The sequence below is a fragment of the Balaenoptera ricei genome, chromosome 5 (genome assembly GCF_028023285.1).
Source record: "Balaenoptera ricei isolate mBalRic1 chromosome 5, mBalRic1.hap2, whole genome shotgun sequence".
NCBI classification, from domain to species: Eukaryota; Metazoa; Chordata; class Mammalia; order Artiodactyla; family Balaenopteridae; genus Balaenoptera; species Balaenoptera ricei.
The window spans coordinates 99,641,885-99,666,685 of record NC_082643.1 but is presented as its reverse complement, the minus strand read 5'-3'; the positions used below and the strand labels follow the sequence as shown (position 1 = coordinate 99,666,685).

At 43.8% G+C, this 24,801-nt stretch overlaps 1 protein-coding gene across 4 annotated transcripts in view; it reads right to left on the bottom strand.

The window, feature by feature from the left end:
* Positions 1–10,169: 10,169 nt before the first annotated feature.
* Positions 10,170–24,801, bottom strand: part of PROM1 (prominin 1) — a 95,993-nt gene continuing 81,361 nt past the window's right edge. For all 4 annotated transcript variants that reach the window (XM_059923303.1, XM_059923302.1, XM_059923304.1 and 1 more), the window contains exons 15-25: positions 23,953–24,037; positions 22,238–22,384; positions 21,514–21,585; positions 20,435–20,527; positions 18,472–18,525; positions 17,783–17,863; positions 17,609–17,677; positions 15,030–15,122; positions 11,772–11,890; positions 11,037–11,061; positions 10,170–10,623 (exon numbers count right to left, since the gene is read on the bottom strand). In XM_059923303.1, coding sequence (XP_059779286.1) covers positions 10,609–10,623; positions 11,037–11,061; positions 11,772–11,890; positions 15,030–15,122; positions 17,609–17,677; positions 17,783–17,863; positions 18,472–18,525; positions 20,435–20,527; positions 21,514–21,585; positions 22,238–22,384; positions 23,953–24,037 — 853 coding nt within the window. In that variant the 3' untranslated portion in view covers positions 10,170–10,608. The remainder of the gene's footprint in view (positions 10,624–11,036; positions 11,062–11,771; positions 11,891–15,029; positions 15,123–17,608; positions 17,678–17,782; positions 17,864–18,471; positions 18,526–20,434; positions 20,528–21,513; positions 21,586–22,237; positions 22,385–23,952; positions 24,038–24,801) is intronic.

Sequence of the window (24,801 nt, the reverse complement as noted above, 5' to 3'; positions counted from 1 at the left end):
AGTTTCATTAATATAGGCACAATTGTTTAAATATTTCAATATGACGCAAAGGCAGGGCAGAGTAAATAGTTTAGGATTGGTCAGTGTGAATAATTTTGGCAGGCTTGGGGCATAGGGCTAGCAGTTTGGTATCTGGCCGTGGGTTGACTTAAGGAAGGAAAAAATATTGGTTTGGTGTATTTAGAGTTAGATAAAGGGATAGTTTGCTTGCATATGGGAGGTGTGCCCATAATTACACTGTTTACTATCTTTAGGAATAGCTAGCCTTGGGAAAGGCAGTCTCTCTCCGGGTCTGTTGGCCACCCCACCAAGATGTCAAAATTTCATAAGATACAGAAGATGAACTAGATGATTAAGACAACCACTCAGGCCCCTAGGGACTTGAAAATCACCAGCAATCTGTCTAATATCACGTCTCAGTTTTCTCTGCACGTGTGCTTTGTTTTCTCAGAATGCTTTTCTCTATATGGTTGGAAACATGGATGTCAGCAGCTCTGACTCGAGGTACAGTGTGGAAAATCTCAGGGAGAGACTTTGATAAGCTGGGCTTGAGTCACGTTCCTGCTGGTGGCCTCATCCACCGTGGCAAAGAGCAGGACTGGAGGGGAAAGAGCCCCGTCCCCTGACACACGTGGCTGGATCTGGAGGAGGAGTAACTGTCCTCAAAGACGTGGAGAGCCGTTCCCAGCAGGGAGAGAGTCCAGGGGTTTCATGTCGCGTGGGAGATAGTTATGGATCAGGTGGATGAGGAGGTGCGCAGGAGGGCATTCTAGAACTCACCTGAGGCTGCAACCACAGCAGTGGCTCCCTGTCTCCCCAAGATCGAGGACCCTTTGATGACACCCACTCCCTGGGCAGGTCTCCCCATCATAGTGCTCACACATTTAATAAAGGTGCTTGAGCAGCCATATGATGGTAAGAGTGACCGTGTGGGGGAAAGTGTCACCTACCTTATCAGTAAACAAAGGATGTTGCTACCATCAAGGCTGCAGCCACTGCAGCTGCCCCGACTGTGCACCCTAAGGGGATTCAGGATGGAGAGAAGCAGGATATGGGTCCTAGATAGCTAAGGTGCGTATCAAAGAAATGATTTCAGTGAGCCCAGACTCTTGCATCTTCCCATACATAGAAAAGCGCTAGGGGCTTCCCTGGTGGCACAGTGGTTAAGAATCCGCCTGCCAGTGCAGGGGACATGGGTTCGATCCTGCTCCGGGAAGATCCCACATGCCACGGAGCAACTAAGCTCATGTGCCACAACTACTGAGCCTGTGCTCTAGAGCCCGTGAGCCACAACTACTGAGCCCACGTGCCGCAACTACTGAAGCCCACACGCCTAGAGCCCGTGCTCCACAATGAGAGAAGCCACTGCAATGAGAAGCCCACGCACCGCAACGAAGAGTAGCCCCCACTCGCCACAACTAGAGAAAGCCCGCGTGCAGCAACGAAGGCCCAACACAGCCAAAAATAAATAAATAAATTAATTAAATTAAAAGAAAAAAAGAAAAGCGCTAAATTCCTTAACTTAAGATGTCTGGTTTTCCTTAATGAACAGTCATCTTTGGATGTTCTGACTACCTGATCTTTGTTGCAAAAGCTCCTATGTATCCGGACTCCTTCCTTACCTCTTCGGAGGAGTCCCTCAGGGCGATCTGAGAGGCCGTCTCCCGGGTTTAAGTCCTCAGAAAGTCTGCCAAATAAAATGGAATTCTCAACTTTTAGGTTGTGCTTTTTTTTTTTTCTTCAGTTGACAACAGCAGCTATCACTTGAGCTGTTACTCCACAAAATTTGCATGGATAGTAGCACTTAATCCTTGAACCATGCTTAGGAGATTGGTGATATTATTACACACATTGTGGAGAGGAGGGAATTAAAGATTACCAAAGACCAGACAGCTAGTGACTGGTGAAGCCGTGTTTTCAAAAAGATCATTGAGACTCTAAAAAATCTGTGCACCTAAACTAATTTGCTGTCAAAAAGTGCCAAAGGGACTTCCCTGGTGGTCCAGTGGCTAAGACTCTGTGCTCCCAACGCAGGGCGCCCGGGTTTCATCCCTGGCCATGGAACTAGATCCCGCATGCCACAACTAAGGGTCCACATTGCCGCAACGAAGATCCTGCGTGTCCCAATTAAGACCCAGCATAGCCAAAAAAAAAGGAATAACAACAAGAAGGTACCACAGAGCCAATGAAATTATGCCTTTAAATAGATATGCAGTTAATTTACCACTATACTATGTACTGTCGTTTGAACATGAGTTGTATATCTATGTACAAGCTGTAGTAGTAATTTAATGGCCCCAAGATTCCCTGTCACATCTGTCCTTGAAACCCTATGGTCCCTCTACTCCTCCTCTCCCTGCCATCTTCTTACTGGGGCCCTTTGGGACGAACAGTTAGAAAACCCTGAGATCACACAGGCTGCCCCCTTCCAATGAGAGAAGTATAGAAATCCCAATCTGGGACTGGGAGGGGATAAAGGTATAAGTAATGCTGTCCCAGCCCATCCAGGTTCTGACCTCAGAACTGACACAGCTTTTCAAATACAGGAGAGTCAGGCTCCAAGAACGACAGTGGCATCTGAGTGTGACACGGGAGGGAAAGAGAATCCGATGTCAGCCACCTGGGACAAGCTATGGTTTAGTAACTGGCTCCCCTCTCCTTTTGACTTCAAATGATGTAAATGCAGAAAAGGGGCCTCTCACTTTTCCTTAACTTCTCTTTAAAACAATCACTTGAATGAATTCAATGGTTGAATTTGTCTTAGACTCCAACTTATAACAAGACTCCAACTCCAACTTATAACAACCAACTTTTACAACAGATGTTCATGGTTACGGGTTCTGTTTAGGCTAGTTTAGACCTTTGTCCTCAGTAAGATCGGGAGCCTCTTGTTACCAGATTTCAGAAGCATTGTTGACTCCATATCACTGCCTTGTGGTGATCTTATCCTGGAAGACCACACTGGGATATGAGGTTTTTTTTCTTCCTTTTTGAATATTTCCATCTCTTTTCTACTTGAGTGATAATCAGACTACACATCCACATAGCACCATGTCATTGTTATGCTTTCACTGTATATTATTACATTAGATTTTTATAACAACGCTGTAAGGAGTGGCTTTTATGCTTAAAAGAAAGATGAGAAAAGTGACTTACGGGACTTCCCTATAGTCTCAGAACGCCATCCTTTCAAATGCGCCCAGATCTCCTACTCCAGTTACAGTATTCTTTCTCCTCTGATAGAAGAAGATTTTTTTTCATCTTTTTGTGACACCACAACCCCAGATTAAGCCTGACAGCAAATGAGTGCAGGATTCTTGAAAAAAAAAAATCAGGAGATAGAACTGCACATAGAAAATCCTGGTAAGACTTCAGTTCACAGCCTGGGGGCTGAGAAAGGAAGGAGAGGCAGAAAGAGAACAGATGCTCCTGGTGGGTGTGGGTACCGGGGGAATGATTCAAAGGCTGGAGAAGGATGGGGATATATACCTTTGCATAAAATGGTCACTATCTTTAGCAGGTCTGAAGTCTTCTCCAAATCTGATTTCTAAAACATTGATGGATATATGACTTCAGGGGAACATAAAATATATATATTGTTAAAGAACAGACACAAGACTCCCCAGCTGCCTCCAGGATGGCCTCAGACTTGAGCTCTCCAGGCAGAAAAAAGTCCTTCAAAGGGTTTCTTTATGCTGATTATAAATTGCCATCACTGTGGAGCTCAGAAACCTGCATATATTTGCAACTAGACACACAGCAAGGGATTTTTTGTGCTCACATATTTCTTAGCCGTTAAACTCAAAGCACTTAGACCCCTTACCCCAATGCATTTCTCAGGCATTTCTTAAATCCTTCCTGCAGACAGTGATATTGTTGTTAAAAAGGTCAATAATTGGCCCAGTGTCCAAACTGGCCCAACGTTCAAATAAACTTTGAATCTCTGAATGTAAGAGGAGGAGTATATGTGAGAGATGAGTGAAGAAAAAGTTACCCTAAAGACCTCACAACCCAAGTAGGAAGTCCTGACTCGGTGGGGCTGTTTGGGAACAGGAGACAATGTGGGCTTCATCCAGGTATTTTGTTGAGCCGTGTGTACAAAGTGACCAGAAAATCTGCCAACTATACCCGGGGACCTGGGTAGCAGGTGTGCTCGACTTCCCACAAGCTACCTATGCTGGGGCCCCGTAAACCCCAAGGATTTGGTGAAAACTGGCTCTCTGATACTGCGAGCTTTGCTGCGGAAGGTAGTCTCTGCCCAGTCTGCCCTTGGGGTACTGGCTTCTTGGAGACACAGTTCCCAGCAATACCCCACTTTAAAAAAAATGGCTCCTGCCCTGCTCTTGGGCACCTGTGGAGACCAAGGGCCTTAGAAAGGACGGCCAGATATCATCGCGTCCAGGGATCCCCATCCGGCATTGGTCTCCTCAGATGTTAAAGGCAGAGTTGGAAAGGCAAACAGATTTCTCATAAAAAAATGAAAATGGAACATTCCAGAGCATCCAGCCTGGTCCCACAGATGAGTGCTCTTCACACAAGAAGGTTGAGGCCATACCCTTCAGGATCCATTTTATCTCCTTTGGTTACTCTCAGGGCCAAGTTTTGGCTACCTGGAGATGGCTCCTAGGAAGCCCTGAAGATGCTTGGGTCTGGTTTACGGAAGGCTCATCCCAACTAAAAACTGATGGAGTCCCCTGGGTGGAAGGTTTACATCTGTGTGCCCAGGGGACTGGAGTGGCTCTCAGGATGTGGTACTGTCAGTAGTTCATCTGTCTTTCTGCAGGTAAACGGGGACCCTTACAGCTCTAAGGGTGAGCCTTGCCCTTTTCTGGCAAATAGACTACATGTGTCCTCTGCTGCCATCTCATGGCTACTTACGGCTTCTTTTTAATAAATTTATTTATTTATTTGTTTGTTTGTTTGTTTGTTTGTTTTTGTCTTCGTTGCTGTGCGCAGGCTTTCTCTAGTTGTGGAGAGCGGGGGCTACTCTTCATTGAGGTGCGCGGGCTTCTCATTGCGGTGGCTTCTCTTGTTGCGGAGCACGGCCTCGAGGCATGCAGGCTTCAGTAGTTGTGGCACACAGGCTCAGTAGTTGTGGCTCGTGGGCTTAGTTGCATCACAGCATGTGGGATCTTCCTGGACCAGGGCTCAAACCTGTGTCCCCTGCATTGGCAGGCGGATTCTTAACCACTATGCCACCAGGGAAGTCCCTACTTATGGCTTCTAATGGCCTTTGACACTTAACCCCCTAACTGGAATTGCCATTCTGTGCAAGTGGCAGATTTGGGCCACACCATAGTAGCACTTGAGACAAGGCTCTGCCATATTTTTGGATATTTGGTTCATTTACGGTCATAGATGCCATGCCACTGGCAGCAAAGGGCCCCTGACAGTGGGCTAATGAACACGACATTCCACAGACGTTTCCAATTCCTTCTCATACTCAGCTGGTGGCATCATCCAGAGGTAGAAGGGACGTTGAAAGACGTGGCTGGAAAAGGTTGCTGGACAGACTGTGCTCCCAGCACTGTGGACTACCATACAGCCAGACAAGGTGAGCGTTAATGCAGCTGGCCCTCAGAGGGAGTGAAAGCAGGGCCGCTCACTTCTGCGTCTGCACTTCTGTGATTAGAAGCAGCAACCAGGGATCAGAACACAGACCTCCAATATCTGAAGGACAGGGTCCTTAATGCCCATTCTTGCCCTCAATGTCTGTGTGCAAGCTACTCCAGGAACTCATGCACCACTGACTGGCTGCCATCGGAGTAGGGTGGGGGAATAGGTAGTGGCTACAGAGCTTAGAGTTGAAATTGACCAAAATTAACCATAATTTACCATCCAAGACTTCCTCTGGAATTTGGCAGCCTTCAATAGACTCCAGGGTTCCATAATAATTATAGCAGACAGATTCTGCCTGTGCAATTCATTTTCAAGTGGGGAGATAGATCCTGGTACTCCCTACTCTTCCACCTTCCCTTTCCTTTCCTCTTTGAACTGAATGGAAACACCTCTTCATGGCCTCTCACAGGTAGGATAGTTTGACCAGCCTTCCTTGAACCCCCAGTGACAAGGAGTTCACTGCCTCAAAAAGAAACATGATCTGCTATATATTGAAAGCCTACCATGTCACTGGCAGGTGACATTAGCTCTCCTTTATTGAGTCTACTCAGTGCTAGCCATCATGATGACCATCACATCCACCCAATGAGGTGGGTGTAATCCCCTCCCCATTTAACAGAGTGGGGGGGATGAGGCTAAAGGAGCTTGAGTTGCTTCTCAAGGGAGAGCACTTTTGAACTGAGGTCTCTGAGTCCAATCCAGTATCAGTCCATACTGCCTCTTGATGACATATTTAAGATCATTTAAAAATCAAAATGGAGTAACTGTGGTTCAGACATCCAAAATGGAGCTGGGTGGCCTTTGTGGTTGTGCTTTCAGACATGTTCCTGTGTCCCTGAGAACTTGAATTTTCTCTGAGTAGTATCAAACTCAAGGGTACCACCAGCATTACATTTGCAAACATTATCTGCTAGCAGCTGCTAGTTGCAACCCTGTAGTTTCAAAATCCCCTCTGCACCTCACAACACTGTATTCATTCAAACCCCAACCAATCCTTCCTTAACAAGCACCTTTACTTCTTGCCAGCTCCAATTCTAACTCTTGACAAACAACTTTATGTCACCGTGAGGTGTTTTGCCTTTATAAGCTTCCCCCATTTTCTAGTCTGGTGGAACACAATTCAAGTGCTTCTTTCTTATCAAACCAAACTTGGGTCTGCTCACCCGTGTGCAGTAAAGCCAATCTACTAACACCAGCTGTAGTGAAGGAAAGTGCAGCATTTATTGCAAGGTGCTAAGCAAGGAGTCCAGGCAGCTAGTGCTTAAAAGACCTGAACTCCCAAATGGCAGGAAATGTTTTCAAAGACAGGGTGAGGGAGAGGGTTGCAGGGTGTGTCATCAGCTCATGGACATTCTTCTGACTAGTTGGTGGTGAGGTCATCAGGAGTCAACATCATCAACCTTCTGGTTCCAACTGGTCTGGGGTCTACGTGCTTGTGGGCAGCATACAGTTAACTTCTTCCACCTGGTGGGGGTTTCAGTCTCTGCAAAACAGCTCAAAGGACATGGCTCAGAATATTATCTAGAGCCCCTGGGGAGGAACTAAAGGTCATACACTTTGTTTAATTGCTAAACAATTATTATTTTGTCTTGCTTGACTATTTTCCTTTGTTTCTGCATTTTCTCACTTATCTGATTAAATTTATTCTTTGCAACTTGGGGAAGGCCAAGGAGACTAAAGTTTTTCTACAAACAAGAGGCAGGCAGAGGACATGGTGGGGTAGGGGTGACTGTCCTGGCAAGGTCCCATAGGGTCCTGCTTGGTTACATCTTTAATCTGTGTCTCCTGGGATGCACTCCTAACAAATCCCAAATAAACACCTCTCTAATCAGATGTCCATTTCTGAAATTGTGGTTAACACTCTAAAGGGCTATGGGGACTCAAAGGAACTTAAGACCTGGGCTTTGTACACAAGGGTTTGAGATCTTGTTGGGGAGAGAGAGCAATAGAGTAAATGCTCATTTAGAAGAGGGCGGAGAAGTGGTGGGTGTCACTCATCTGACTTGATGGCAGTGGTGTTTCAGGGAGGGAATGAAGGCGTGCAGGAGCCCCTTCTTCAGGAAGATGGGAGTGGAAACAGGCATTTCAGATGGAAGGATGGTGGGTTTGGGCCTGGTGGTTAGCCATGAACATGCTCTCAGGACTGCCTCCACCCTCTCCCCTTTCCCCTGCAGCCCTTACATAGGCACCAAAAATCAGTAGTTTGCACTGGGGCTTAGCCACATTTCTTGGACAAAAGCTAGTTTCTAAATGATCTTTTCCATCAGGGTGATTTGAAGTATGCTTGGCCAACTTTATGTACTTTGGAGTCATCTGGAAAGCTTGTTAGAATACACATTCCTGGGCCTCACCCTCAGAGACTCTGATGTAGGGTGTCTGGGGTGGAGTCAGAATTAGCCTTTTTTTGAGCTCCCCAGGTGATCCTTCTGGTCCTCAGGCCACACTTTGAGTAGCACTGATTGATACTGCATTTCATCATTAGAGAACCCCAGACAGCTATCTGGTGATTTTAGTTTGAAATGTTGTCAGTAAGCGGTCTGTGCCAAAACCCACCCTAGCTTGTGACGTTGTGACTGAGTCCAAGCTCGTACTGCTCGCTGTAGGATGGGCCAATAAATCGAGAGATGAGGTGTTGAGGCAAGGAAAAGCGACTTTATTCGGAAAGCAGCAGACCCAGAAGATGGTGGACTAGTGTCTCAAAGAACCATTTTACCCGAGTTAGAATCCAGGCTTGTTTTACACTAAAAGGGAAAGGGGTGCGCTGATTGTTGCAAACTTTTTGGTGCCGGAATCCTTTGTTCTTACAGGTCTGGTCACAATGTTCCTATAAACCTCACAACGGGACAGATATCATTCTCTGTTTATCTCTATATGAATGGCAAAGCGTTACACCTCTAAAGGTCAGAGCCTTGAGAATGGGCTATCCTGTATATTTCAGGTTGTAGGCAACATTCTTTTACAAAAGATGCAGAGCCAGCATGACTAAGCAGAGGCAACAGAGCACTAAGGTTAGCGCTAATGGAATAGATTCAACAGGAGAGCCAGGAGCTATGGCATCTGGGGGACCTGGATCCTCTTCTGACCCAAACACTTATGAGCTGGGTGATATTGGACAACTCACTTCTGTAAGCTTCAGGCCACTTCGTTTATAATTAGAACTAAAACTGCTGACCCCATAGGGATGCAGTGAGGATTACAGGAGGGGACAAGTGAAAGGCACAGAACCTTCATAAGAAACAGATTTGTTAAATGTGTCATAGGTTTTTCATGCATATATTTTTCAGAAATTCAACTGCAGGAACCCTCCCCTGACTTCCACCACCCCACAGCCTTCTGTGTCTCTCATATACTCATCAAATGGGTCGTCTTGGTTTCCACCACTGACACTGAGCTCCTAGGAGGCTGGATCTAGTCTGTTAGCTCACCTCTTCCCCATCCAGTGTCTTGCACAGTGCTTGGGACATAGTAGATGATCAATGAATATATATATAAATCAGATGAAATGCATGTAGAAGCTGTATCAGTAATTCTCAACCCAGGTTACACATGAGAATTACCTGGGATACATCTCAGAAATTCTGATTTAATTAACCAGAGGCAGTATTTCTCAACCCTGGCTGTACATCAGAATCACCTGGGAAAAATTTTAAATCCACATGCTCAAGCCACATCCCTAACCAACTACATAAGAATCTCTTGGGATGGGACCCAAACATCAGTATTTTTAAAAAGCTCCTCCCTCAGATGAATCCACTGTGTAGCAGGGGCTGGCATCACTGGGTTAGATGGAGAGACAATCGACTGACACATGCAGTGGGTTATTAATGTGCTCTTAGATACAGACAAATCTTAAAGGTTAAAATTAAGAGGGAAATGAGTCACTATTTTGTGTATGTCTATTAACATTTTTTTATTTTCTGCCATTTCTGATTTTGGTAATTTACCTTCATTTCTGTGTGTACAGTGTCACTTTCTTTTGTGTCCAATTCTCTATCTCTTTGGCTATTTGCTATTGTTGTTGGGTGACTGTGTGTGTTTTGTGAGGGGAATAATCTCCCCCTCGCCTACCCCGCCACCAAATTTATGTCCACCTAGAACCTGTGACTGTTTGAAAATAGGTTGTTTGCAGATACGATGAAATGAAGGTGAGGTCATTCTTGCTTAGGATGGGCCCTGACCCAGTGACTGGTGTCCTTAGGAGATAAGGGGAATTGGGACATACACACACAAGGGGAAGCTCCATGTGAAGACAGAGGCAGAGACTGGAGTGATACATCTACAAGACAAGGAAGGCCAAGGATCGGCAGCAATCATCAGAATCTCGAAAAGAGAAAAGCCCGGAACAGACTCTCCCTCAGGCTCTCTGGGAGGAACCAACTCTGCTGATGTGTTGATTTCAGACTTCTGGCCTCCATAAAAGTTCAAGAACACGTTGCTTTAAGCCACTCAGTTTGTGTGATGTGTTATAGCCGCCCTAAGAAGATAATACAGAGACTTCATTGACATCTGTAGTTTAGATCTATTTTTCAATAAGAAGATTAGAGTCATAATTCTGAAATCATTCTTTTATTGTTCACACACAGATCTGCTATTTTCTGGACTTTCTCTAACTAGGAGTCGAAGTTCCCATTGGATGAAATGTGCCCAAATTCCTGTCTTGCTCCAAAGGCTAAAGTGGGAATTCATGAATGTTTTACATATTAAAATTTTCATAGAAGGCTCAGATGATTAAAGCAAAACTTCTAAAAATTAGGCGTGTGCGCTTTCCACTCTTAGGCCAGTCAGTGCATACTCCATGTGACCCACTGAACTCTGTAAGCTCCTGAATGGAAGGTTTCTTTCCCAATATTTGGAGATGCTGCAGGTCATGAACTCGTGCAGTTGGATCTGTTTAAAAACTTTGTTCACTTTGTCTGGGTGTCTCGATGTCTATGAGAACCGATATTGGCATTTTCCATACTGGGGGCTTGATGTCTACGAGAACCAGTATTAGCATTTTCCATACTGTAACAAAAATAAATGCACCAAAAACACCATGTTATTTCTAAGATGAAGCATTTACATCATGGATTACAAAGACAATGTAATGGTTGTAAGAAAGTATATAACAATTTGTTAAATCTACAAAGAAAGTAAAAAAGTATATTTACATTTTCTTCCCTTTAAAAAACCAAAGATCCAAACAAGCATTTTATATATTAATAAATTTAACATAGACAATTTTCATTCATTCAACAAGGATTTCTCCACGCGCCAGCTCTCATTTTAAGAGGCATCAGCATTTATTTTTATCCGGGCGTATTTATTGTTGTTATGTAACTTAATGTTATTATTTTAGTTTTAAAAGTTTGTCATCTAATAATAAAGCCCTCCCCAGTCCCACCTTAGAAATATGGCTTAAAAAAGAAAAGGCTTACTTTTTTCATGGGTATAGTTTCAACACTATAAAACACAAAAAAGGGAGATAAAACGATTTTTCAATTACAATTACAGTTCAATAGCTGCATCCCCCCACCTTTTTACTCTAATACAGATGTTGACAAAGCAAATTCAGGAGAAACACATATTAAGAAGGAGGTAAATGAAGTCAAAGTGAACATATTTTGAATACAAGTTCACCAGGCACAGAGTGAAGGGTGGACCATGGAGCCAAAATGAAAACTAGTAAAAACAGTTATAAGGTAAAGTGCCAAGTCCCCGAGACAGAGGAACTGCAAACAAGAAATAAGAAGGCTGGTTAAGGAAGCTGAGACAATTAAGCAAGCGGAAAAATAGTTAAAATAAGCATAAGAAAACCAGTACAAAAATTTCATCTGAATAGGGATGACCTATTACACCAATATGTATAAAATGGATAACTAATAAGAACCTGCTGTATAAAAAAATAAATTAAAAAAAAAAAGAATGTCATATAGTTGTAATCATAAAAAAAAAATGGGAGATTGGGATTGACATATATACACTAATATGTTTAAAATGGATAACTAATAAGAACCTGCTGTATAAAAAATACATTAAAAAAAAAGAATGTCATATAGTTGTAATCATAAAAAAAAAAAAATCGAGTTTAATTGCATCAGAGCCGTTCTTTAGCAAGTGCTTGGAAGGTAGCGCCACTTAGAAAATGATTCCCCAGCCTCTTGTCTACTTACTCATCGTCATATACATCTTCAGAATCCATTCGACGGTAGTACTTAGCCAGCTTTACAGCAAAAATGATAGCCGGAAGTAAAAATGCGGTAGCTTTTCCTATACCAAACCAAAACAAATTCTGCGGGGAAAAAGGAAAATCATGAGGATTAGATGCTTGAAGATGGGAAACGGAAAACAACACTGGCTTGGGGAAAATAACTTTATTTTGCAGTTTTTTTAATGGATTCTAACTTTGTGAACTTCAGACGAGCCGGCCACTGTGTGAAGTGCTACCTGTTATGATAAATCATTCCATCTTTCTGAAAACCTTGAATAGATCCTATTGTCATATTTATTTTACAAATGAGGAACAGAGGCAGCAAGTGCTGAAGCAAGGTTTAGCATCTAGGACGCCCCCAAACAACAGCTAACCATCCCACTAGACGGCTCCCGGCTTTGAGGCCAGCCATAAGAGCACGGACAGCCTGCAGGCCTGAGCTCAGATCCGTCTCTGAGTTGTTCTGATGTGAGGGTGGCTCATTAAACTTCCTGGCTTTGCTCTGCCTCTGAACAGTGGGATTGGCAGCAGCCTCATCCCAAAACACTATCATGTGAAGAAAACAGATGCAATGCTTGGTACTGTAACGATGCCCCCAACAAACGTTCCATGATGAATTTAACCAATCTTTAAGGACGGTCATGGGCTGAATTCAATCCTGTTCTGCCTAAAAAGCGATGTTAAAGTATTTTTTAAAAGACAGCTGCCTATATTCCTAAGTCAGATGTCACACAGAAACCTGGCTTTACGTCTTTTCTCGAAAAGTCTCAAGTCGGATCTCGTAATGCTGAGCCCTCGTTCCCACAAGGCAACATCAGCTGGAGCTGAGTGATGGTTCTTCCTTCAACAGGGGTATCTGTCCTCAGTTTGTTGCAGGCCATACCACTAGCTCTTACAGGGGTGATACCCAACATTATTTAACCTGACCCACCAATCAGAACAGAGATGGCTGTGCACAACCAGTATGGCCCTGTGGGTACCAGACACTAGCCAGCATCTGGCCTTGGCCTGTTTTGTAAATCTACAACCTTCCAGATCCCTGTAGAGGCTCAAGTCTGCGGCCCCTGCCTTAGGATAACCCTATAACACTAGAGCAGCCCTCCCCAGCCCACTGGGAGGTAAAAGGCAGCTCGGACATAAAAACAACTGCCCAGACCCTCATGTCTCGGCCACTGCGCTTCTGCTTTGTTCCTGGTTGAGTTTAGCGTTGGACAGAGTGGCATCACTTGGCCCAGAATTTTCAGTAAATTTGTTCTCCTTTCCCACATATTCTTTTATTGGTAGATTTCTACACTTTCAACCTTGTTTTGAGAGGCTTAGAGCGTTATGACAACCATACCTTTTACTGGAAGCTGCCTCAACCCTTCTGGGTACAATCAAGATATAAAAGAAACATGTTTGCCAGCCGGGAGTCGATTTTCCTGGCAGAGCCAAAGGCCAGAACTCTTCCTTACTCTTTAAACCACCTGCTACAAAGCTCTAGCCTACAGTCTTCCTGAGCACCCTCCAGGCCTCCCCTCCAGTGGTCCCCGATTGTTTTGGAGAGGCATCTGCTAGTTGGGTGATCTGACTGGCTGCGGGCAGGCAGTGGAGACTGGGCGCAAGGAGATCAGTTCAGAATGAACCAGCCTAACTAACCGAGGGCTCCCCTAATGAGGGCTTTAATCAAAGCCATCAGCAGGGGCTCCAAGCAGCAGACAAAAGGGTACAAAGTCAGAAGGGGAGGGAAGCAGCCAGGAGACCAAGGCGGGGGATCTGCATGGCTGGGAAAGTGGCAGGATCATTTCCATCCAGGTACAAAAGTCCCTCCCACAGAGACAAGTGATAATGGAACAGAGAGATGGACGGATAGAGCAATCTGAATGTACTGTGACAGGCAGCTATCTGATCATCCTACGGCCTGTGCCAGACAACACTCCAGATGACAGGGTCACAGCAGTGAACACACAGCTAGTGCTCATTGAGTTCAGAGTCTAGTGTGTGTTGCGGGGGACAGGTCTTACCAAAGAGCCACACCGATGTACAATACAAACAGCAAAAACATCTCTACAGGAAAAGCAGAAAGTTCCATGGGAGTGTACAAAAGGGAGCCAAATGTAGTTGGGAAGATCAGAAAAACCTTCCCTGAAAAAAAGATATGTTTGAGCTAAGACCCGAAAACAGAACAACAGCTAATAACAGTGAACATTTATGGAGTGTGTTAATGTACCAGGAAAGGTGTTAAGGGCTTTCCATGTAGTCTCTCTTTGAACCATCAAAACAACCCTATTAAGGTGAAGAAGCTCAGAAAAGATAAATAATTTTTCCACGTCACGGAGCTCAGAAAATGTAGAAGTGGAATTTGAATTCAGAGTCTGTGTTCTCAACCATTATATTATAAGACCTAGAGGAGTCAGCTAGGTGGGGTATGGGTGTGGAGGGGAAGAATGAGAGAGAGAGAGGGAGAAGGAGCTTGTGTCTAATTTCTAGGCAGCGGAACTGGCATATGCAAAGGCCCTGGGGTGGGGAAATCTAGATTTTTTTTTTTTAACATCTTTATTGGAGTATATAAAGAAATGAAAGAAAACACTGAAGCACAGTGAGAAAAGTGATCAGATAGTACAAAATGTGCCAATGGGCAGGTACCCAATCATGCAGGGCCTAGAGCATAACAGTAAGGATCCTGATCCTTCCTGTGGTATTAACAGTAAGCCACTGAGGTGCTTTAAGTGAAGGGAATGAGAGGATTGACTCATGGAGAGAGTCAGTGTATATCGAGGAGTGAACAGAGCTGAGGAATAAACTTGGTTAACTGGAACTTACCAGCCCAATGGTAACATCTTAAAGGGCTATTAACTCAAAAATTAAACTAAGTTTGCTATAGCTTTAGGGTTACATATATAGCTGCACTAAGAGTCCTTTGGAATATTGGCCATCTGCATACCAGTGATGTTCCTTTCTAATTATTTCAGACAAACAGTTTTCTTCATGAGGGCCTCTTGACTTCTGTAAATAAAATTCAAGTAAGGAATGAAGATACGCAGTGAGGACTTTGACTTTTCTAGCTTATTAGTGTCAGAACACATTCATCTACATTTTAGATCTTAGGTCTTGGATTCTACAACTGTAACAGACCCAAGCAGAAACCTATTTTATATTATAGTGTGAACTACCATCTGAAAAAAAAATCAAAGATAATGAGTTTATTGTGTTTTCTTCTTTTGAAAGATGAAATTCTTACCAGGGGGTCGATAATGTAGCTGCACAGAAAGACATCAATAGCCGAATCTAGGGCGGTGGCCACTGGTTTGCAGGCTGCCATTTGCTCAGTGATCTATGGGGGTAAGAAAAACAGGCAAACTTTGATGAAGCCACACCCACAAAATTCCACAAGAATAAAATTAAACACCCTATTCACTTCTGGCCTGTTCACAAAAAGAATCCTTAGGCCCTCTGGATATGGAGCTGATAGCTGATTTCTATGGATGAGTTCTACGACATAAAAAAGTATGTACTTGAAAGGAAGACCCCAATTCTCTCTGAGCCTCGGTTTTTAGTTCCCTGGTTTGTTATTTGGAAAAGTAAGACCCATCTTGCTGGACTCTGCAGAGACTTAAAGAGTATACGTGGTCAGCACAGTGCCTCAGTCTGAATTTCTTACCTGACCCCTTTGTAGTCTGACAAAGGATGTGGGAAAAAAGTGGAAAGTTAGGTAATGAATAAGTCTACATTTTAGAACAGGGGTTGGCAGACTTTTTTCTATAAAGGGCCAGAGGGTAAATATTTTAGACTTTGCAGGCTGGGCTGAGATATATCTGTCGCAACTGCTCCACTCTGCCATGGTGGGGCGAAAACAGCCACAGACAATATATGAACAAATGGGTGTGGCTGTGTGCCAATAAAACTTTATTTACAAAAATGGCAGGACCTGCTGACAGAAGACAGAAAACAAAGTACTCATTACTGAGGTAAGACTAAACAAGTTTAATGAATCACAGACAGATGCTCCAATCCCATTAGCTTAAGAAAACAATATTTATTCATTCAAAAAACTCTGGAGTAAGTACAATAAGCTAGATGCTAGTTCCTGGGGTGGGGAGTGTGCCTTATTTCTTTTCCTTTATTGGTTGGCTCATCTCCCCCTTTTCTTCCACCTCTACCTTACAAGGCAGCCCATATTAATAACATTATGTTTCTCCAAGCTCAAACAACCGTATACACTCTCTTTATAGGCTTTTTCACTGTTAGTTTTATAAAAAGTGGGGTAAGGGTACACATGGATCAGTGGAACAGGATAGAAAGCCCAGAAATAAACCCACGCACTAATGGTCAATTAATCTATGACAAAGGAGACAAGAATATACAATGGAGAAAAGACAGTCTCTTCAATTAGTGGTGCTGGGAAAACTGGATAGCTACATGTAAAAGAATGAAATTAGAACATTCTCTAAGACCATATACAAAAATAAACTCAAAAGGGGTTAAAGACCTAAATGTAAGACTGGATACTATAAAACCCTAGAGGAAACCATAGGCAGAACACTCTTTGACATAAATTGCAGCAATATTTTTTGGATCCCTCTCGTTAGAGTAATGGAAACAAAAGCAATAATAAAGCGATGAGACCTAATTAAACTTAAAAGTTTTTGCACAGCAAAGGAAACCATAAATAAAACAAAAAGACAACCTAAGGAATGGGAGAAAATATTTGCAAACGATGTGACCAACAAGAGCTTAATTTCCAAAATATACAAACAGCTCATACAGCTCAATAACAAAAAAAACAAACAACCCAATCCAAAAAGACAAAAGACCTAAATAGACATTTCTCCAAAGAAGACATACAGATGGCCAACAGGCACATAAAAAGATGGTCAACATCGCTCATTCTTAGAGAAATGCAAATCAAAACTACAATGTGGTATTACTTCACACCAGTCAGAATGATCATCATCAAAAAGTCTACATATAATAAATGCTGGAGAGGGTGTGGAGAAAAGATACTATAATTCTCCATAGGTTGCGTGCGCCACTGGAAACTTCACTCTGCTCCTCCACTTCTCTCTACTCATTTATTCATGGAGACTTAACTTTATGGACCGAATTTTGTCGCCCAAAGGTTCCCATGTCAAAGTCCTAACCTCCCGTACCTCAGAACGTGACTGTATATGGAGATAGGGTCTTCAAAGAAGGAATTCAGGTTAAATTAGGTCACTAAGATGACTAATCCAATAGGACTGGTGTCTTTATAAAAGAAATTTGGACACAGACACAGAAGGAAGACCACGTGGGGACACAAGGGGAAGACGGCCACCGACAAGCCAAGGAAACAGGCCTCAGAAGAAACCAACCTGCCGACACTCTGATCTTGGACTTCCAGCCTCCAGAACTGTGCGAAAATAAGCTCCTGTTGTTTAAGCCCCCTAGTCGACAAATACACCAATGACATAGCAGGTTCAGTGCTGCCCAGGGCGTGTACAAACCACAGCTGCAAATGGACTCTAACGTAAGGAGCTCACGGTTTGCCAGGGGAGACACAGTCGAGGAGACCAGAATTCCTACAGTAATGAGCAAAGGGAGCCGGGGGAGAATGCAAGGGGCATGCTGTCTGCGGTGGGCAGGCCCGGGAAGCTGCCCAGCATGGACACACTTGTGCTGAGTCTCATGGTGCCTCCACCCGTGGCTCCTACATTCAAGGTCCTTTTACTTATCTTCTGTCTAATTTCTGTGAATTTAATTTGATTTCCTCCTGATTTTATCCTAGAAAATAACTATCCCAAGACACAGCCCCCTTATGTTCATCAATGATAAACCACTTACAGAGATCTTGACCCACTGCAGATAACGTTCAAAGTAGCTCATTATCGAATTCCCATACTTCTTACTTTCCTGGAAAGACATCAAAGAGTAATAGAGCCATTAAAATGACTCTACCATACTCTATGTAATCATGCAGTTATGGTCACACACCCACTTATTGGCATAACAACTTACTTCAGCAATAATTGTGGAGATTCGGTTTGTGATGAAGTCCTGAGCAGAATCCAAAACGAGACTGATATTGGCCACTTTCACCTGGAAAACACAGCAACGGTCGACACGGTATCAAGTGATAAAAGAATTTCATCAGACAGTTTGTATGTTGATGCGAGTACTGTTAACTCAGCCCCACACCCCCATGACTTGCTAGTTAAGACTCTACTAGCTGTTCATGATTAGTGACATCTTCCCTGGCTTGGCTTCCCAGGAGATGGGTATACGTCCCCACCCCATGATGGTGAGCTTGGCTCTGTGACTTGCTTTGGCCAATGGAACACAGATGGGGTGGTACTGTACTGGTTTTCTAGTGAGAGTGAAAGTTTGTGTGTGGAAGGCACTGGGATTTGGAGGCTGTTTGTCAAGCAGCATTATCTCTGTAAAAGTGACCGATGTACCACCTATACTTGCATCCTACACATCCAAAAACAGCTTTCTCCTGTGTACATAACATGCCAGGATGAGGTCTTCATTTACAGAGGTCCTTGTAGAAAGGAGAGGGTGGGAAAACCCAATTTGGTGTTTAAAATGGGTGGATAACTGAGACTTGATTTTACTTAAAGTACCTGCAAAACCCAACATCTCTGAAAGTCTGTGTGTGCTTTTGTAAGAAGACCCCAAGACAGAGAAAGAAAACAAATCCTTACCCCCAATCCACTGCTTTTCTGTTGAAGCTCCTTCAATTTTTGGTGCACAGCACTCTGGTGAATAAACACAGATCATATTTCCTGACCCGTTACATGAAGCTGCAAGATCACGTGCTTTGTATCCCCCCGACCCATAAGTCAGCAATCAAATCCGACTTTACTCTGTAATAGTTTCATTCGAGAAAAAACAACAGACACGAGGAACAATATGCACCTCACATATTTGGGTATAAGAAAACCTGAAGAAGAAAATTGGGATACATATTCTAGAGCTTGAAAGGGCAGCACACCATGTGTAAGGTAGCCACAAAACTCTTTTGAATCAGGTTTGCTCAAAGTGGCAGGCATTGTTTACAGTAAAACCTGTTCAACAAGAGTGGCTTAATTTGCATGGTTTAGATGAGGAATTGGCAAACTTTATCGGTTAAGGACCAGATAGTATATACTGTAGACTTTGTGGCCCATACCCTGTCCTAATCTCTCAACTTTGCCCTTGTAGCCAAAAGCAGCCACAGATCATCTGTAAACTAGGTGGGCCTGGCTGTGTTCCAGTCAAACTTTATTTGTAAAAACAGGCAGCAGAGGAATTCCCTGGTGGTCCAGTGGTTAGGACTCTGAGCTTCCACTAACTGGGGAACCAGGTTCAATCCCTCATCAGGGAACTAAGATCCCACATGCGGCAGGGCGTGGCCAAAATAAATAAATAAACAAATAAGTAAGTAAATAAATAAATACAGGCAGCAGGCCGGATGGGGCCCATGGGCTGCAGTTTTCAGGGCCACAGTTTGCTAACCCCTGGTTTAGAGTGTAGGTCACATCCACAGAACAACTTGCCTAATTGTAGGTTGCCCGAACTCTGAAAAGGCCAAGGAGTCCTGTGTCTACTTGAAGGAAAGCCTTTAAGGAACATGTCAACACCAGCTTAAAATGTTAACATATTTGTGCTAGGCATAAAGTATAGCAGAGAGAGAACTGTGATGAGTGCAGCACACAAATTAAGAAAACTGTAGAGGAGGACTTTGTGAAGACTCGACTGAATTAGAAAGGCAGGAGAAAAAATGAAGAGAGAGATGGTAAACACTAGTTCTAGAAGATTCTGAAGTTGGAGTCAAACGGACGAATAAGCTTCTTCAAACCTGAGCAGGCTGACTCTGTAACCTGGTTCCCACGCAGTCGCCCCCTTGATGACTGCAAACATGACCCTCCCACATGCAAGCATAATAATAATGGCTCCTTTTTGCAGAGTCCCTCTGGGAGGTCAGATCCTTCATGTCCAAGAGCCAGGTAACAGTGAGGCAAGGACCCTTCCCACCATTTTTAGATGAGAAAACTGAAAGCCAAAGGACTTCGGGGAGGCAGAAGCAAGATTTGAAATCAGGTCGACCTGACTCCAGAGCCCATGTTCTTTCTCTGTTACAAACTGCCTTTCTGGCATTTAGGAAAGAAGCCAGAAGGCAGAGAGGAAAAAAAAGAAAGGAAAAGTGAGAAAGCTGGATGGAAGAGAGGGGCAAAGAACATCAGAACAGGGAGTAGAGCTAAATGAATGTGGAAAGAGAGGGCATCGCCTTGCCTCACATATTTCATGGCAGGGTATGAAGACAGAGAGTTTGATAATAATAAACTAAGTAAGAGTGAGTCCAGCACTTCAGCTGCTGCACGGCTTAGGGGAGCCTGTTTAAGGCCATGGAAACGAGAGAAAAACATAGGAGGCAACCACAGATTTAAAATAACTGTTCACACTCAAATAGAAAAAGGCAACAAAAAGGCAGAAAATCTGTGGTGAAAATTGAAAATGTGTCCTCTTCAAAGCCCAGCTACTATCATTTATTTTAAAAATAGCTCAATTTCTTAGCCTGAGGTTAACCAAATTTGACCTACGCGTGACATACGAATATATCATTAAGCTAGGTGAAACAGAGTTTGCCCAGGTCACAGCGAAATATCAAAGGTTGTTGATTGTTACCATTAATTTTTGCAAAGGAATGATTTCGTCACGATGAATATTTCTTAAGATTCCTGCATTATTTTTCAGGGTCTGTTTCAAATTTCCTTGGGGCTACAAAGAGAATAAAGTAAATAAATATTAGTACCTGTTTCCAGACTCTGGAGCACTCTCTCTAATCAGGACAGAAGTATGCAACCCTTCTTATATGATGATGAACTTGGAGGGATGGTGCCAAGACGCCCTCTTTCAAATCATGGAACCATGAACTCTCAGCAATAACCCACCCGCATCGGTTCTTTCTGAGTGCCTGAGGCTGCCTTCTCTCTCTCTCTCTCACTTCACCATAATAAAGCCACTGTAAAGCCGCTTTACAGTAGCTATAGCTTCATTTTACAGATGAGAAAACCAAGGCTCAATCAACTGAGAAATTTTATTTAACCCACACCTAAATCATTTTTAGTATAGTAACATCTAACAAGCGTTACTACTGCCTCCATTTAACAGATGAGGAAACTGAGGCACACAGGGGTGAAATATTGTGCCTAAGTTCCCACAGTTAGGAAGAGGCTGACTCAGGATTTAAATCCTGGTCTTCCCCCAGAGTCCAGGTCTGCTGCTTTGTGAAAGGGACCAGTTACAGCCATTAGTCACCAACCAGCAGGGAAGCTGGTAATGGGGAAGCTTATGGGGCTTGGATGGTGTCTTTGCCCTCCCTTATCCGCTCATTACTGGCGATGCAAAGCACCAAACAGGATCTCCCTTCCATGTCCTCACTTACCATTCCCTACACTGCAAGAAAATGTGTGCACAGGTGTTTGGCAGTGGAGGGGTGGACGAAGTGAAAGCAGGTCCGGTGCTGAAGCAGTGAGGGCAGCAGCACCACGAGCAGAGGCTGGAAGAGCCTGCACCCTGAAGCTGCCCTGGGAACCTTCACAAGCTCACGGACTGTGAGGCCGCGTGGCAATGGCTGCTGATGGGAACTTTTAACGTGCACAGAGCGGCGTGTTTAAACAAGGCTTCCATAGCTTCTCTAAGAACGGTACTGACATTTCACAGCTACAACAATGACAGCCTTGAACCGGACCGTCTGAACTCACCAAATCGTTGGCTTTTACTTCTAGATCATTTGCAAATGATAAAAGATTCACTTTTGTGGGATTTTTCCCAGTCTACAAAAGAGATGTAAAAAGCTGTGTTATGGATATGGGATTTTTGAACCTTAACAACATGTAATAAGCAACAGAGTGAACATGGGTCCATAACCATAAAGTAAGGCTAGACACTCTAAAGCTAGACACATCTGCATTCTTGCTTATACACACAGTATTATTTGTATGCAACCATAAAGAGAAATAAAATACTGATACATGCTGTAATGTACATGAATCTCAAAAAACTTGGGCTACATGAAATGGACCAGTTAAGGTTATCAGACACAAAAGGTCATATACTGTATGATTCCATTCATATGAAATATCCAAAATAGGTAAATTCATAGAAACTGAACATAGAGTGATGGTTGCCAGGGGCTGGGAGTGGGAAATGGGGAACAATTGCTTAATGGGATCGAGGCTTTCTTTTGGGGTGATGAAGGTGCTTTGGAACTAGATAGAGATGATAGTTATGTAACATTGTGATTATACTAAATTCTAGTGAATTGCTCACTTGGTAAAAGAGTTAATTTCATGTTGAGTGAATCTCATCTCAATAAAAAAACAAAAATAAAAACAAAAAACATTTTATATATATATATATATAAACACACACACACGATGCCCAAACTTTTCCCCAAAAGATCAAGTGCGAACATATGGGTCATACCGCAGCCATGAAGGCACCATAGTCTATTTTGTCTATTCCTGAAGAGCTGAAATCCATAAGGTTTCTTTTTCCTGCCTCATCCAGCAGAACTATATTGTCAATTCTTATATTCATATTTTCAAAATTATTATTTATGTTTCCGGTATGCTGCATAATAAAAAGGAAAGATATAAATAAATCCACTCTTCTCCAAAAACTTCACCTACTTAATGCTTTAAAAGAGCAATAAAATTACACAGACCAAAACAAATGCACATGTACCTGACTGGCGTTTGTTCCCGGTTCTCTTCTCTCCCCTCCCATTCCTTCCCCGCCTCCCTGCCTTCTTCCCTATGCCTTATGCCAAGCACTATGTGAGGAGGTGGAATGCAAAACAAAATCATATTGCATCTCCGCCCTCAAAGATCTCAAAGGGAAGAGGCAGTGTCGTGATAAAGGCACATGAAATGCATTGGGACACCAGGGACAGAGCCTTTCAAGGCAGGAGGCTGGGGAGGGCAACAGAGAGGAGGTGGCTTCTGAGCAAGTCTTGACAAACAGAGATGCTGAAAGGGGCTGGGCAGGCTGCTTTCCAGGGGAAGGGGGCAGCATGCACTGGACTTGGGTAATAGAGAGACTTGAGATCAACGGGAACGTGGTTCATGACTCGGGGGCCTGCGTGTCTAGGGCACTCTCCCACCCTACGCATCATGGTGCACCAAGAAAATGGCACATGGCATAATGAGTAAATGAGTAGAGGGCATCGATTAGGGCTTGCTTGCAAAATTATATTTTATTTATAAATACATGCAAGCTATATTTAGGGAAGAGAATCCAAAATTTGTATACAGCTTTCAAATAAACCTCTTCACATCTGAAAATCATCAGGCTGTTGTGGCCTCATGGCAACCCCGGAAGCTTTCTGTGATGCCTCAGTGGGTAAGCCATGGGGTTTGGGGAACAACCTCTGCCCTTGATTTTCCTCGGTAATTGCTTCTATATCGGAAGCCCAGAAGAAAGAAGGTTCCTTAAGATTCTCGCCTGCACAGCTGAGAAGGCCAGAAGGCCTCCAGGTATGAGGGAGTGGGCACAGCCTAGGCTAAGGGCGCCCTCGGCCCGGGCTGCTGAAGCCCCCTTGCCCCTTCCTCCAGCCAGTGTACTCTGCAGGGGTCTCTCCTTGGAGTCTGAACACTCAAGACTTGGGTGCCGGTCTGGGCAAAGGAGGAGGAGAGGTCATTCCCTTCTGTCCCTTCCATCCTTGTTGCCACTCTGTCTCTTGCTAAGGGCCTACCTGGGAGCCCTGGGGCCACAGCCATCATTCATAAGGAGTGAGGACTCTGTGGGCCACGGTTCTTGTCCCCACTCAGGGATGTGACAGAAAAGGATGGCTGGTCTGGGAGAGTCAGTATCCCTGGGAAACAAGTGGGGTTTGTGCCTCCAGGAAGAGGGACACTCAAAGGATAAACTCTTTCCCCGTGAAGTGTCTGCAGGGAGGCCCCTGGAGAGGATCTTCCATCATCTGCTAGAGAAACTCATGCCTCAAGAAAGTCAACCGGTCGGGGGTGCTGCAAATGTTCTGGAATTAGGTAGAGGTGAGAGTTGCATAGCCTTGCAAATGTACTAAAGTCACTTTAAAATGGTTCATTTTTATCTTATGTGACTTTCATCAAAAAACAAAAAAGACAACTGAATTTAGTAAAGAAATGTCAATTTCCTGATTGGTTCTAATTACTCACCTCTTTAATGCTGAGAAATTCACTGATATTGTAGGTGTTCTCTAGCTTAAGTGTGGCATAAATGCCTTTATTTTCTTTGCAATCACTGAGGGAATAAACAGAGAAATCAGGATCCAGAAAGACAGTTGTGGCTACCTCTGTCCACTGCTAAGGATGGAGAGAAAGGCGAACTGTTCGTCTTTGTTTAATCTGTGACCACAGACGTGGCATCTGGGTGTCGACACAGAAGGCCATCACCAGTGGCTGCACGAATCCCCCGGGTGCCCGCCATTCCTGACTTCGTTCCCTGTTTTACTAAATGTCCCATGTTTGCAACAGATACACTAGGACTGGTAAATACTACATCCTTCTATCTGTGTCCTTTGTGTTCTTTCCAGTGCTGTGAGTAATAACAAGTTTACAAATTGGGAAGAAATAAACTCTAATCTAAAAAAAACAACAGATGTCAGAAAGAGGTAAGTTACAAAGCACTATCATTAAAAGATTTCATAAAAGATTAAAACTCTATCAAGCCCCTGCCAGACCATCTCCGTCCATGTTTCCAGGGTTGAGCTTCACCTACTAAACTTAAGGTTGGACTAAGGGTAGGATGGAGATAGGGAGGGGGCAACAAACATCCAAACGGTCAGTCCACTTCGGCTATAAACCTAACTTGGCCTCACTTCTCCGTGCTTCTTTAAAATGTGACAAACGCCTCCTCGGCTGAGCTAAGCAGGGTGGTCTCATCTGATGCATATCCTTGCCACCCAGATGGCCACCTCCTGGGGCGCCTCTTCCTTGTGCAGCAGCCAAGGCCCTCCAGTCCCAAGGTATGCCTGGGAGAAGCAACTTTCCCACATCCCCAAGAGG